The sequence below is a fragment of the Homalodisca vitripennis genome, chromosome 1 (genome assembly GCF_021130785.1).
Source record: "Homalodisca vitripennis isolate AUS2020 chromosome 1, UT_GWSS_2.1, whole genome shotgun sequence".
Taxonomy (NCBI): Eukaryota; Metazoa; Arthropoda; class Insecta; order Hemiptera; family Cicadellidae; genus Homalodisca; species Homalodisca vitripennis.
The window spans coordinates 4,274,664-4,289,999 of record NC_060207.1 but is presented as its reverse complement, the minus strand read 5'-3'; the positions used below and the strand labels follow the sequence as shown (position 1 = coordinate 4,289,999).

The 15,336-nt window shown below is 33.1% G+C and overlaps 1 protein-coding gene across 3 annotated transcripts in view; it reads right to left on the bottom strand.

The window, feature by feature from the left end:
* Positions 1–11,911, bottom strand: part of LOC124356666 — a 43,288-nt gene extending 31,377 nt beyond the window's left edge. Inside the window, exons 1-2 of one of the 3 annotated variants that reach the window (XM_046807810.1) lie at positions 11,716–11,911; positions 815–898 (exon numbers count right to left, since the gene is read on the bottom strand). In XM_046807810.1, coding sequence (XP_046663766.1) covers positions 815–892 — 78 coding nt within the window. In that variant the 5' untranslated portion in view covers positions 893–898; positions 11,716–11,911. Of the gene's footprint in view, positions 1–814; positions 899–11,633 lie in introns of all 3 variants that reach the window. The other 2 variants (XM_046807802.1, XM_046807816.1) reach the window with 2 other exon arrangements.
* Between the last annotated feature and the right edge of the window lie 3,425 nt (positions 11,912–15,336).

Genomic DNA, 15,336 nt, shown 5'->3' with positions numbered 1-15,336 from the left:
TATACGATAAGTGACTCATATTGCAGTAAAGGTGTTAGCGATGTATTCTGTAGCTTGACATATACTATAGTATAAGACACTGACTGCAGTGGATGTACAATCGTACTATGCCAACTGTCCTATAGACAATAAGTGACTAACGTTGCAGTAAAGGCGTTAGCGATGTATTCTATAGCTTGACATGTACATGGTTGAAATTTATTTGCATGCATTATGTGTTGTTTTGCCAAACAATAATTTAAATTTTGTTTGATATTTTCTGTATTGTAGACCAAATACCACTTTTTTTAACATACAATTAGAGGATTTACATAAGTTTATCATTATACTTTTTATTACCTTATTTAAGTGAATGTATTACATAAAATGAACACGAATGAGCTATCAATTCCAGTTGGTAAATGTAGTAATGAGCTTAAAATTTATGTAATAAAAGTTTAACTTAATTGATCTTATTTAGTATATTATCTCACTTAAACTAAAAGAGAAAAAAACAATACTGATACGCTAAGTTTAGTGGTTACAACTTTGAAAGTGACAAAGCTATAAACACTTTGGAGTTCTAGCAACACTTCCAGTTTGTTATTTAAAAGATTTTGATTATTTCCTCACTGATTTTGATAAAAAATAAAATATATTGAAAAACAAGGTTTTTAATATGCCAAATACGATATTGGTTTGAAAAAAACCTCTTATTATGATATTACTATAAAATTCAAGTTATAAGAAAGTGATTGCAGTTAGGTATATTAGGAAGTATTCTACATCAATATAAACTGTATTTCTACATTATAATAAGAAGTGTTTTTCTTACCAAGGGAGGTAAAATGGGCGTCCCTGCAATTTTAATGCACGATAAAAATCCTTTATCTTGCAGATATATTGATGCCATTTTCACCTGAAACGTAAATATTAGTAAGTAATGAGCAAAATAATAATTCAGTGACTAATATCAATTTAATTTCACAGAGAATAATCAACCAAAAAATGGAATGGGGTAAAGGAAGCTGATATAAAAATCTAACGTATACTTTTAACCCATTCAGGATTACTGATACAATATCTTGTCACGTAGTGGCTGGGTCTTACGGTGATGGGTAATCTGGTTTTAAATTCGCAGATAGTTATATCTGTAGATTGCATGATCACCTTCAGTACTCGTCAATATTCTACAGATTGCAGTTATATATTGATGTGCAATTTAATTTATTTCACTTACTACTATAAAGAGTTTATTGATTTATTATTTTTCTCATCTATATAGAATAATATTTTAGTGTACTATTATTTCACTTTATGGTATTGGTTGCATGTACTATTATGTGTAATTGGGTAGACATTAATTACATAACATAGGTGAGAATAGTGACCTAGACAATGACAATGAAAACTATACATTACATTTGTTTATACATATAAGAAGATATATTTATAACATAGAATACACTTTTATGTAAGGGTAAGTCGAGTAGGAACAGTGGACAGTTCAATGAAATGTGTATTTAGTGTTCTTCAGCTAATACACAATTAATTGATATCCCCGCTAGGACTCTATCCACGATGGTTTATCCTGGAACATGAGTATAGATATGAAAGCAAGTAGTGGTAGATTATGTAGTTTAATAAGATTTATTCATTTTTGTATCCATGTTAGGTAGGTAAAAACCTGGAAAAATTGTTAAAACTTTGTATCATAATAATCCCAGCTGATGGGGCTAATATCACAAAGGCTTTTATTGCATAGATTTTCCAATTTACTAGTTAAGCTCTTAAATTAAATTGTATTACAATAGCTCCACCAGATACGTAAAATTAGCTCCTCAATGTGTAACATCATGTCTCACAAATTCCATGGCTCATATTTCTGGAAGCAACTAATGGTGCTTATGTTATGAAATTTACAAATAAAGATTTTTTCATTTATACTCTTATATCAATATCTAATGGTGTCTGTCCGCATGTTTGCTACTATGTAACACTTAAAACTACTGGACTGATTGTACTGAAATGTTACATGGACATTATTAGGATTCCTGGTTAACATATACCTATTTCTCAAATCCCTCCGGGCTGCCCCACTGGTCTTGAAATCTTGTTTTAACCTAATATGGATCAGTGTTAAGTATCAGTGAAAAATCTAAACTCAGTATTGGTTATTTATTAAATAATACACTCCCTTCTAACATTACATTGGAATGATTTTGTGAAAAATGCATTTCCAGAATTAAAAATCATGTCAGTTTATAGTGAATATACTTATGAAACTATACTGAAGGTTAAAGTTCTGAGCAAATTATATTAAATTAAATAGTTAAACTCATCAATATAACCCAAGAAATAAAAATAACATTGCTGTAACTCAATGTAATTTGCAATTCTTCTGTAAAAACCCAAAATATATGGGAGCACAATTTTATAATTTACTACCAAATTATTTGAAGTCAATAGAAAACTATAAAATATTCAAACTAAAACATAAAGATAATGAAATAAATTCACCATTGTATTCCTTCTGAATTATATGAAACCGATTGAGTTTAAATTAGTTTTTGTTTTCAATTTCTCTAAACAAGTGTTTATTTATATACGTAGACTGTTTTTTTTTTTCTGTGAATTTTAGATCACAGAATCACAAATTGGGTTGGTATAGTTTATAGATTTTCTGAAAAACATAAGTAATATATTGCCATGTTCTCGCAACTGTATACGTAGAAAACTTATGTTTTAATATTATGACACCATTGATGTTTATTGTGTAAAATAATTGAATACAGATAATTCTGATGCTCCAGATGACCTATATATTTACATGGTTCTGTCACTAAGTAACATAAATGTCTGGAAAATGGTCCCATGCATGACATATAATAGCGTCACAACATAGTGCTGTAATGTATTTTATGTACAATATATGTATTCCATACAAGAAAGCACAGAGAAATATTGTTTTAATAATTGTAATGTGAAAAACAACAAACATTAATTTACAAAGAATACTGTCAGGGTCCTTATGTGAACTTTACCAATACATAAAAGTTATTTACAGCCTCCAGTTACCAGTTATAACGTTCACATGTCAAAACATTTTCTATCGCAAAGCCCTGGCTCTGCCACACATGACCCTCCCATACAAACGTATCTTGAACCCATTTTGTACACCGAACTGATGAAAGTTTTGAAAATTGCACAGGTCTGCAGTAAATTCTCTACAATTTTAATGAAACAAGCTACTAACTGTACAGTAGCCTGCAGGGAGTGTGTTACAGAAACAAATCAAATACAAACTCATTAATAATTATATGCTTACCAGTTTTAATGACTTTTAAGTACAATATTTTTTTATACTGTAAATGTATGATTTACAGCAAATTTATTCTGTGTTACGTTTAAGAATATGTACACCATTCAAAGTTAATTTTTATATAATTCATGTAGTGCACTAAGTTTCATAAATTATTATTCCAGTAATAATTCACTAAAATCAATCCCAAATTAATAATTTTAATCATAATAAGAAAATGAAGATCTCATAATAAACATGATGTCCACTGCAGCTATTATAGCCGCCAGCTGATACAAGAACAATAAAGGAATAAAAAAATAAAAGAAAAACATATCCCGGTTCTATAAGTGTTAATGTTATTAATTATATGAAGTTAACTGAAATCGGATTAGTAATAATTAGTGGTAGAGTGATTTTTGTACGTCAGACTTACATTTATTGATGTCGAACGATTTACCTACCAGGCCTGTTGGCCTGTCTCTACAGAAGTCCTAAATATTGCTGCATTGATCCTTTTTTGTCTAAGTTGGAGGTTTTGTGTAATATCTTGTGTAGTAAATTCAATAATATTGTATTAGTAGGAGATTTCAACATTAATGTTTTGAATAAGGATACTGTTTACAACAAATTCAATAGTATTTTAAAATCGTTTAACTTACACTACAAAATAGATTTTCCAACCAGGGTCACTTTAGAATCACAAACAGCAATTGACAATATTATTACAAATCTACCTTCTAATAAAACTAGAGTCTCTGGCATCATAACACACATTTCCGACCATGAAGCACAGATAATTGAAATTTTAGATCTTGGTGAAAGGCAGAACAGTGTAACGAATAAATATATTAGAAAATTTACACAGAGTAATATTAAGTCATTCTTAAGCAGCCTAGCGAATACGGCATGGTCGGATGTCTACCAATGATGTGTTTTATTCTATTTTTAGTTATAATTTTGAAGTACATTTTCCTAAATTGATAGTCACCAAAAAAGAAAATCACAAAAGTAAATGGATAACTGATGAAATTAAATACAAGCAGTGTAAATTGATAGACTTAGAAAAAAACTGTAGGATACTTAAGGATATAAAATTAAAATCAAAAGTTAAAGAAATGAAAAAGGAATTGAAAAATGCTATATATAAAAGCAATACTTTGATCAAAAGATTAATAATTCTTGCAACATTTCAAAATCAACATGGCAATTAATTAAAACAGAAATAAATAAAAAACCAGTTTGTAAAAAAAATATTACAGTTTGTAGAGATATAAACAAGGAAGTTGTAAGTGATCCAATACAGGTTGGAAATATATTTAATAAATTTTTTGTAAACGTAGTTGATAAAACAGTATTACCCAATTTACCTTCTAGAAATGAAAAACAATTAAATTTTCCACATGCTCATACAACAAATAATAGATTTAGATTTAATCAGATTTCAGAAACTCATTTAAAAAAAATTGTCATGTCTTTTGAAAATAAACCATCATCTGGAAATGATGAGGTTACTATACAACTAATAAAACAATCTCTTCCATTCATTTTACAGCCATTAGTCCACTTAATAAATTCATCTCTAAGTTCAAGCTATTTTCCGAATCAACTAAAGATTGCCAGATTAATCCCAATTTTCAAAAAAGGTAACCCAAATGACCCCTCATGTTATAGGCCAGTGTCTCTTCTACCTGTGTTTTCTAAAATATTTGAAAAAGTAGTTTATATTCAATTAGTGAATTATTTAGAAAACAATAAATTATTAGATAAGCAACAACATGGCTTTAGATCGGGAAAGTCCACTACTACCGCTGGCATTGACTTTATTCAGTCAATAATCAACTCGGTGGATAGGGGTGAAAAGGTAATTGGAATTTTCTTGGATCTCACACGGGCATTTGATAGCGTCTCACACCAAGAACTTCTAATCTCTCTTAACAATCTAGGTATTCAAAATAGAGAATTATTATGATTTGAATCATATTTAACAGAGAGGAAACAATACGTGGAAATAGAACACACATCATCTAAATTAAAACCGAGCAGGTGTCACATTATAAGAAAATATAAGTCTGAAATAGAAACCATTAAATACGGAGTCCCTCAAGGATCCATTTTGGGCCCATTACTTTTCCTCTGTTACATTAATGGACTACCTAGGGTGGTTCCGCAGGACTGTGGCATTTGTTTGTTTGCAGATGATACCAACATCACCATATCAGGTAATTCAGAAGAAGATATAGAAATATCTTCTCACATTAGTCTAAATTTAGTTAAACAATATTTAGATAACAAACAATTACTCTTAAATTCAACTAAATCAAATTTCATTTCGTTTTCCACTCAACAATCAAGAATAACACCCAAATTTGATATTAATTTAAATAATAATGATATATCCCAAGTTGAGCACACAAAATTTTTAGGACTCATAATTGACGAGAATCTGTCATGGAACAAACACACTGAGCACGTAATTTATAAAATGTCTTCTGGTATCTATGCACTTCGACAGATGTCGCAGATTTGTAGTATACAGACATTGCGGACTATATATTTCTCACTAGTACATTCACACTTAGCCTATGGAATTAGTATATATGGTGCAATGACAAAGAAAAATTTAGACAAAATTTTACGCCAACAAAAGAGAGCTCTTAGAGCAATGTTTAGACTAAAAAAAAACAGAATCTGTCAAAAATTTGTTTTCAGAACACAAAATTTTAACTGTTTACAGTCTATACATATATGAGACAGTGATATATATAAAACAAAATGAGAGAAATGCAAAACCTACAAAAATTTTACATCATTATAATACTAGATTTAAAAGAAATGTCCCTCAGCACAAACTAGAACTTTTCAAAAAAGGACTGATTTTATGGGCCATAAATTTTTAACAAAACTACCAACAAAAATAATAAATGAACAAAATCTTATTAAAATGAAAAAAAGAGTTAAAAATATATTTGATAAATCTGGCTCTGTACTCCCTTGATGAGTTTTGGGAGGGAAGGTAGATTGGGAATGCCTGGTATGTAATTTTAGTATTTCATGTATATAAGCTTCTGGATTATTTATTTCTTATTACATTGTATAATTTTAATTTTAAATGACATATAGATTAATTAGTATATTGTAAAAAACTTATTGATACTATTCATGTACACGCTGTACTATGTACGAATAAAGAATTTTTGAATCTTGAATCTTGAACCTAAGTACTTAGATGAATTTGCTACAACTCTGATGTATGCAGATGATACCGTTCTACTTTTAGCCGATAGAACTCCAGAAAACCTGGAGATAGTCATTCACTGCAATGAACATGGCGGTACAGTACTGCCATATTAATAAAGTGGTAGTTAATAAAGCTAAAACTCAGCAACTCATATTGGGCCCAAAAAAGGAACAAACTGTGCACCTGCCTAACGTCCAAGCAGCATCAGAAGCAAAGTACTTGGGAGTGACAATAGATGAAGATCTCAAATAGATAACACGCATTGACAACCTGCGCAGGAAATTAGGTACTGGACTGTATGTCGTTAAAAGAATAAAATCAATAAGTGATGTACCCTCTGTGAAAACAGCCTACTTTGCTTTATTTGAATCGAAGCTTCGCTATGGTCTCCTGGTCTGGGGTAATTCATCTGCAGGAAATCTCCAACGTGTGCTGGTAACACAGAAAAAAGCAGTGAGAACACTTGCTGACTTACAGCCAAGAGAGAATTGTCGACCAGCTTTTATCAACCTCTCAATTCTGACGGTTGTATCCTTGTACGTGCTGGAGGCAATAACCTCTGTGCACGAGAGAGGTTTTCCCAGAGGATGTAACACATATCATTACAACACAAGACGAGCGACAGATTTTCACCTTCCTGGGCATCGACTTTCTCTGTTTGAGGAGAAGCCCTCTTACATGGGTTTAAAACTGTGGAACCACCTGCCAGAAGACCTGAAGGGAAATGGTGCAGCAAAATTCAAGAAGGAGGTGAAGTTGTGGCTTCTGCAAAATCCATTCTACTCATTAAAAGAATACCTGAACAGAGAGCAAAACTAACAACCAAACTGGACATTTACCTTCTGTCATTGTTTGTAAACTATAGTTAAATGTACGCAATTCTATTTATATGATCTGTAACAAATTTTGACGAGTTACAATTCTCAAAGAATTTGTAAATAAAGATTTTGTCTATTGTCTACAATTCATTGTTGTAATAGTAATAGCTCACAACCCATGACACTTAACATAGAAATAATCATAAATAAATAAGAAACAATGTCTGATTGTTAGAATATAAACATCTATATAAACCAGCTGATTCGTTGTAGCATGCACCTAGCTGGTGCAGTATATGAGAACACAAGAAATAGTTCCGGGATACAAACGTACAGATAGACCAATGTGAGGGAACAAAATGATTAAAAAGTTTATTAACTTTAATGATAATATTATTAAAAAGTTATTGTTTAAGTAAATTTGGATATTTCTTTCTCTATTATCTTAGTAGCAATACTCATATGTTTTGAGTATATTTTAAAGACGTAATAATAAAAATGTACACTGTGTTAAAAGACCCGATATCAGACTTTGCCATCCAGAATACAACTAAATGTTCAATATCAAGTTTTTGCCAGTTCTAGGGTTATTTATTTGTTCAAAAGGTAGGCAACAAAAGTACGAAAATACCCTACATATATGGTGATACCATTTACAAGACATCCTAATGGGTACTTTAGAATTATCCGAAGGCCACTATTTGGAAGAGATCTTCTCACCGAGGACCTGAACAAACTACAATATTAGAAAGAACAGATTTTATTTGAATTACTATGAAATTTCCATGCCATTATGATTGAGGCTGTTTTCTGCCTCCCAAAAGAAAGCAATGTTAGCAAGAAGGAGGCCCCTCAGTCTCTATCTACTATACTGTATGTTATTAGTCTATGTAAGTAGGTACATATTATACATATAGAAAGTTAACGAGCACTCACATGATCTGGGCTTGAATTTAGTTACTATCTTGCGGGGTGTTTTTCTTATATCACCAGAAGTGCAGGGAGGCGCCACCGAAGCATGCACTGATGGCTAGGGGCATTTCCGATTGGTACTTTCCTGACCTCAGATCACATGCCAAAACTTCTAATGTGATCTGACGTTAGACGTTCTGGGACGTGATCTGAGACCGGGAGAATACAGGGATTAAGCTGCGTTCGCATTTTGCGAGATGACCCGAGAAAAAGCGACGCTGTTTACTACAGTTCTCGCTAAATTGCAACAAAAACGAGAGATAATAACTAAGTGCGAAAAGTATATCGCATTTGGAAAATCAGATTACAGCGTTAAACCTACTTTTTGCAATTATTGTATAAGATCAAATATTAGACACCACAACGCACTGCCTGCCAACGAACCATGCAGTTGGGAGTTGGAGAGTGCCTAATCTGGAATCTAAATGTATTGATACCCGAGTTTGAACGTTAATTAACTAACTAAATAGAAATAAATAAAAATTTAGCTTGTTTATTTGTGCATCTAGTAGACATATAAATACAATTATTTACAAATAATAACAAAGTTTTATGTCAGTAAGAATGAAAAAGTACCGGTTTTTGACACTTTACTATTAAACTAAATTTTGGAAATTAATTATCCATTGTTAAACTTGCTATTGGATGTCCAAAGCCCATATGAGAAAATATGATGGGAAATAGTCAAATATATTAAAACACAATTAATTTATTACAGTTTCCTCTTGCAATCAATGATGCGCAATTAAGTATTTCAAGATCAGATCACATGAGTGGTTGTAAAGGTTATCTTTATCTTTGGTACTAATAGTAACACATTTATGATAACCAGATCTAAACCTACAAATATCGAGTGGCTGCAGTATAAAAACCGGCCACCAACACAAGCGAATCATGATTATTGAATTATAAATATCGATACTATCAAATACGGTACAACATTTAATCTATAGATATTAATAATTAATCATTGCCAGCTATTTTGATTTAATTTACGTACTGAATAGGCTAGTGGCGTTATTGCCAGCTGTTTTTATTCCATTTATGTAGTGAGTAGGCTAGTGACACCAGCAAGAATAATGGTGTCGATGAACGATGAACATCCAGTTATTATCCCAAAATGTATTTTAAAATATTGAACAATGTTTTAGAAGTCAGAAATCCTTTATTCGGTAATGTACAATATAATGACATGCAAAGATAACCCAGACACCAGAAATGGTGTGTGTGGGCATTATAACTACTCAGTAATTAAACTATTTTTCATTCTAAAAATAAAAAAATAAATGTTTTAAATGGTAGCAAGATTGCTCCTTTAAATCTGAAGTGTCCAGTTTGTAGTAAATAGATGAAAACTAGAATTATGGGTGGAAATCAAATAGTGTTTACTACAAGAAAAGTCAGAACAAACACAAAATTGTGAAAAATGCGATCAAGAAGACTTTTTTTTGGAAATTCTAAATTTAGTATTATAAACATATGAAAATCATGTATTATTTTAGTTTGAATCAAATAAACTATGACATTTTGGTACTTTGGGATTATACCGACCACACCCAGACATGAATCGTTATTTGACATTTTGCTTCTACTGATTACTAGATTAGCGTAGAACAATATTTCGTCAATATAAAACAGGAATTGTCTTATCGCAAACCCCTCCCCATTCTCAGACAGAGGTCAAAGTCGAGCGGTCTAGTAGATAACGTGATTGCAGAGTCTCGCCGCCCGTTCAGCTGGTTCGTCGCTTTGTTGTACTTCCGTGTTTTACCTCTACATTTCTCCAAACACAAAAATTCAACAAAAACAAACATTACCAAACTAAAACTAAACTCTTTATTGAAAAAAACACTCAAAACTTGTTTTTATTCTTGATCACATTCCGCCATCCAAAATGCGAGTGCCTCCGGCCACGGCCGAAGCCCGCACTGATGTCAAGGAAAGAAAAACATCCCTCGAGATAGTACCTATCAGTAAAATATCAAATTCTAGAGGGGCTGATCAGAAATATAAATTGAATTGTAATGGAAAGGCAATTATGTACAGTGCAAATCATGTGATGCCGCGCGGCCTGCCGTAATCGGGATTCTCGAGAAAGATAAGATAACAGCGACAAAAATACCGATCAAAATACCTGGAAATGCTTGTAAGTTTGTAATTTTGCAATTAAAGAGTTGTTTTTTTCGTTCTATTATGTCTATTTCTATAAATTTATATTTTTGTGTTCTTCATACTGGTGTGGTCGGTATAATCCCAAAGTACCATTTTTAATATATGAATGAAGTTTTGACAGCAAAAATACCATTTCAGACTGGCTAAAGTAATCAAAGGTATTACGCTGCTCAAATATTGTTTAAATCAAGTTTAGTTATTTTATAATCTGAAACAAATACATTTCTTTTAGATATAAAAGTATAGCTTCACTATAATACAAGTTTAAAGACTTAAAACATAATTCAGTTCGACATTATTGCTCTAAATTCATTCAAAGTACAATCGTATTTTGGTATTAGACTAATAGCACCAGTAGAATGACGATGTACATGTGTTCTTTGTTTCGTTTTGTTTACCCTATTTACTGTTAATATATTGATTTTAAATCAGCAGAACTATATTGTTATTTAAAATACCTATTCCATAATTCGGTCCGACATTTTGTTTTCAGTATTTTTAGATGGTCATGAATTGATTCTGTAATCATAATTAGATTGTGTTGGTGGCCGCTTATTATACTGCAGCCTAGTATAGAGTGGCCTCCTTCTCGCCGACATTGTTTACTTTTGTGAGGCAGAAAAAAAAGAACTGATCGTGAATGACAGTACATCGAATAAAGTCTGTTCTTTTAGCAATGCAGTTTTTAGGTTCCCAATAAGAAACATTCTTCCAAAAATAATGGCCTTCAGATTATACCAAAGTACTGACTAATGCGCCACATTGTGTCCCTTCCAGGTTTAACTGAAATTCTAACACTTTTTGCACAAAACGTACTTGAAAATAGAAACCCAGACTTTTAACAGTTTCAAAACTAATTGTTTAACCTTGTGTTATTTGTAACTGGTGCAATCACAGTACTCTTAAGATATCTTGTCATCTCTCTGGTACCAATTCAAATGTCTAGTTTTTAATAAACTTTTCAAATTATTTCTTGAACAAGAAATGGACTACATGCAAAACAAACAACCTATATAGGATATAACATTACTAATAAATAAATATTATATCCTACAATAACGTTAAGAAATTGTAAAATATAAATATTAACTTATTTTTTCACTCAATAATTTAAAACATTTCAATATGAAATTATGAGTTTGAAACTTACTAAGGGTATAGTTGTGAAAACACGTTCAGATAATTACATTTCAAACTTTTCACCAAATCATAACTTTCAAGTTTCAAACTACTAGTTCTACACGGTTGTCAACATGACATGAGACCTAAATTGATTCTTCTCTGCCGTTTGCCTTGGCCCTATGATAACGATTTCACTTCACTCCATATTCAACAAACTTGTTGGTATTTTTACCGCCATGTTCGGAAATTTATTTGGAGTACAAAGCACTACAACTACGGGTCACTGTTACGACAAAATACTATATTACTATTTATTATAATTCTAGGGACATCATGGTGATGGAAATGACTGAAGTCAAATAAAACGTGTTCGTCTTTGCTTTATAATTATTTTAATATATTAATTGCAAACCTTACTCCTTTTTTTACTGTCAACGTACTGTGAATATGCTACATCAATAGCACCAACTGATAATCCCAGAGAAGTCAACCCTGCAGTCATCGTTGACTACATAAAAAAAATCTTGCTGGGGATTGCGTTGTCACTCGACTTGTTGTCAGGCTAACCAAGGAGCTGAAGACCGTAATTGAAGCTTCGCTCCGGACTGCCCTCACCTCTGTCAACCAGGAGGTTGAGAAATTACGCAACGAGGTGGCTGTTATGTCGGAGAAGATGTGGCAGTTAGACGATATGTTGACGAGAAGGGTGGATGAGCTGAAGCAGTACCAGCGAAGAAACAACTTCCGAATTTGGTGAATAGAGGAAACGACTAGATGGAGAGTCCTCTTACCGGATCATCATGAAACTTTGCCGGGACACGATTGATGTTAAGCTGCTGGTTCACGCAGTCTGCAGGTCTTACCTATTTTCTGCTTTGTATTCTTGGTGGAAGTGAGTAGGTTTTAATGGAAAAGACATTTCTGACGGGTGGCCCAACACTGTCTGATCCGATAGCTACAGAGACCGGCGGGCGGTGTATGGAGCGAATAAGTACTGAAGGGCACAGGGGTGATTTCACGGGAGGACCTGACGACCACTGTGAAGATGCTAAGAAAGGCGATGTTGCAGCACGGGCCCCGGTAGCACTTGGATTTAGAATGGTAGATTGTCGTGTATGGACAAGGAAGGGATACAAGGAGTAGCTACCCGGTTGATGGATCTTACTCAACCAATTTGTTTATTTGTACACGGCAATACATCTTTTTACATTTAATTACAATTTTGAAAACAATAATTAGGTCTATGATATTTACCAGAATAATAACAACATAATATTTTTAAATGAAACAAGATATTTTAGAGAACAACTACTCAATCATAGTAATTATAGTAGCTATTCTGTTTTTGAAGTAAAATAATTTCCAAGTAAAATGTCAATGATTTGTATCTCTGTTTTATTATTAACGTTTGTTATTGTTTTACATAATATTAATTACTTATTTTCATATTTTTACATTCTCATCCTTTCATATACGAGACCTATAGTTAAACATGTTTTTGAGCCCCCTGTCACCTATTGAAAGAAATCTTCAAATTTATAAGTAAATTACAGACGTAGGATTTACAAAACACCTGTGTTAAGTTGTTATAATTGTAAACGAAACCTTCACGGCTGCTGTCAACTGTAATTCACAGATGCGTTCTTAACTTTTATTACTGTTGAAGATACAAACTTTGATGAACTAGAAGTGTATTTTAAAAAATAAAATAGGACTTCCCATTTGACCAAGTTTGCATATCTGCATTTTCTAGCATAGCATTAGTGCACCAAATAAAGGCGATGCTTGCCGTACATTTTAAACTCATGATACTTCCACACTCTAGTGCAGTAAAAAAGAATCTTCCGCCATAAACCTCATGGAAATAAAAGAAAGAAAGAAGATGAATACTGAATAAATAGAGAGAGTATAAATTCCAGAGTATAAAACGTCCACTAGGAGATATTAAACAGATATAAACGATTTTGAATAACTAGAGTCAGTCATCACATATCAATATAAATATTAGTTTGTGAGCAAGTATTTTAAATTATTATTATATAGAACAGATGAGTACGGTATTTACTGCACTTTCCACAAACGATAAGTCCTTAAACAGTATTTTTAATTCAAAGAAGTCGATTACACGATTACACACACACACACACACACACACACACACCACACACACACACACACACACACGGTCATGAACTACCTGAAATACCAGCAAATGCCTTCACCTACGTGCGCACAGCTCCTGAAGAGGATTATCACTGTACTGTTTCGTCGACAACCGGTATTCACCTACTAGTCAGAGAAGCTCAACCCTGAAGACATCCCACAGAAGATATCACACAGGATGAATTGATGGAGGCATGTAATCGCGTAGGTAATAGCAAGGCGCCGGGATTGGATGGAATCTCAAATATTGCATTAAAAACAGCAATCAAAGCAGCGCCAACACAACTCCTAGAAACACACGATATATGGCTATAAGAAAGAAACTTTCTTAGCAGATGGAAGCAGCAAAGACTTGTACTTCACCCTAAAGGGAAGAAGCCACCGGACGAACCATCGTCTTACCATCCAATCTGCGTGCTAGATACGTCAGGTAAGATACTAGAACGCATAATCCACCAACGAATAGAGGCAGTAGTCAAACCGCTACTTGCTGACAACCAGTATGGTTTTCGGAAAGGGCGGTCAACACTGGATGCTGTCAACCTCGTCGTCAGCACAGCTAGGAATGCCATCGCAGGGGATAGATGGAAGAATGGTACGAAGGTATACTGTCTTGTAGTTACGATAGACATCAGAAAGCCTTAATATCCACCAATTAGGACTGCATTATGCAGGCCCTCGAAAGAATTAACGTTTCAGGCTACCTGAGTAGTATAGTTGCAAGCTACTTTACGGTCATAGTCCTGAAATACGACACAAAGAATAGTCAAAAGGAGTATAATATTACAGGAGGTATAACTCAGAGTTTTGTTCTTGGTCCGCTTTTGTGGAATATCATGCATGACGGATTGCTGAGAATCGAAATACCAAGAAGGGCTAAACTTGTTGCGTATGCGGATGACATGGCTGTTGTGATCGTTGCAAAGCATCTTGATGAGGTGAAACGCCTATTCAACGTCACTGTCGAGCAAATTAACTTGTGGATGAATACGGTGAACTTGGGGCCAGCCAAGTACAAGACCGAGGCGGTGCTCATCACCAGCAGAAAAAAAGAAGAGTCCATTAGGCTGAATGTCGAGGATCAAGAAATCACAGCGCAACCATTTATCCGAAAGGTGAAAGGGAAACCTTAGTTTACTAAAGAGCAGTAGCTGTATACTCCCCAACCTATACTAATACAACCTAGATATTTAAAGAAAAGTATTTAGATTTAAAGGCATATTTTGAAAGGTTGTACGACGTATCATTTCAATTATTTTCACGTACTATTATTTTCAAAGTAATCAGATTTAGAAATGTTTTTTAGGTACTAATTAAAATTGAGTTATAAAAATTAGGTACATTTTGGTAATTTTAGCTCCACATCTAGGGAGTTTTGTCTACGTTATTGGACACCCTGGACTAGAGGTTATGTGTAAGTTTTAAATATATGTCCTCCTCCGTAGACTAATGGTTATAGTCTCGGCTCTCTAACCGAGAGATCACGGGTTCAAATCCCGGGGAGGTCCAATCATGTACTTTGTAAAATAAAACCAGTGAACTTCGAAGCCGGCATAGCTGACGCTAAG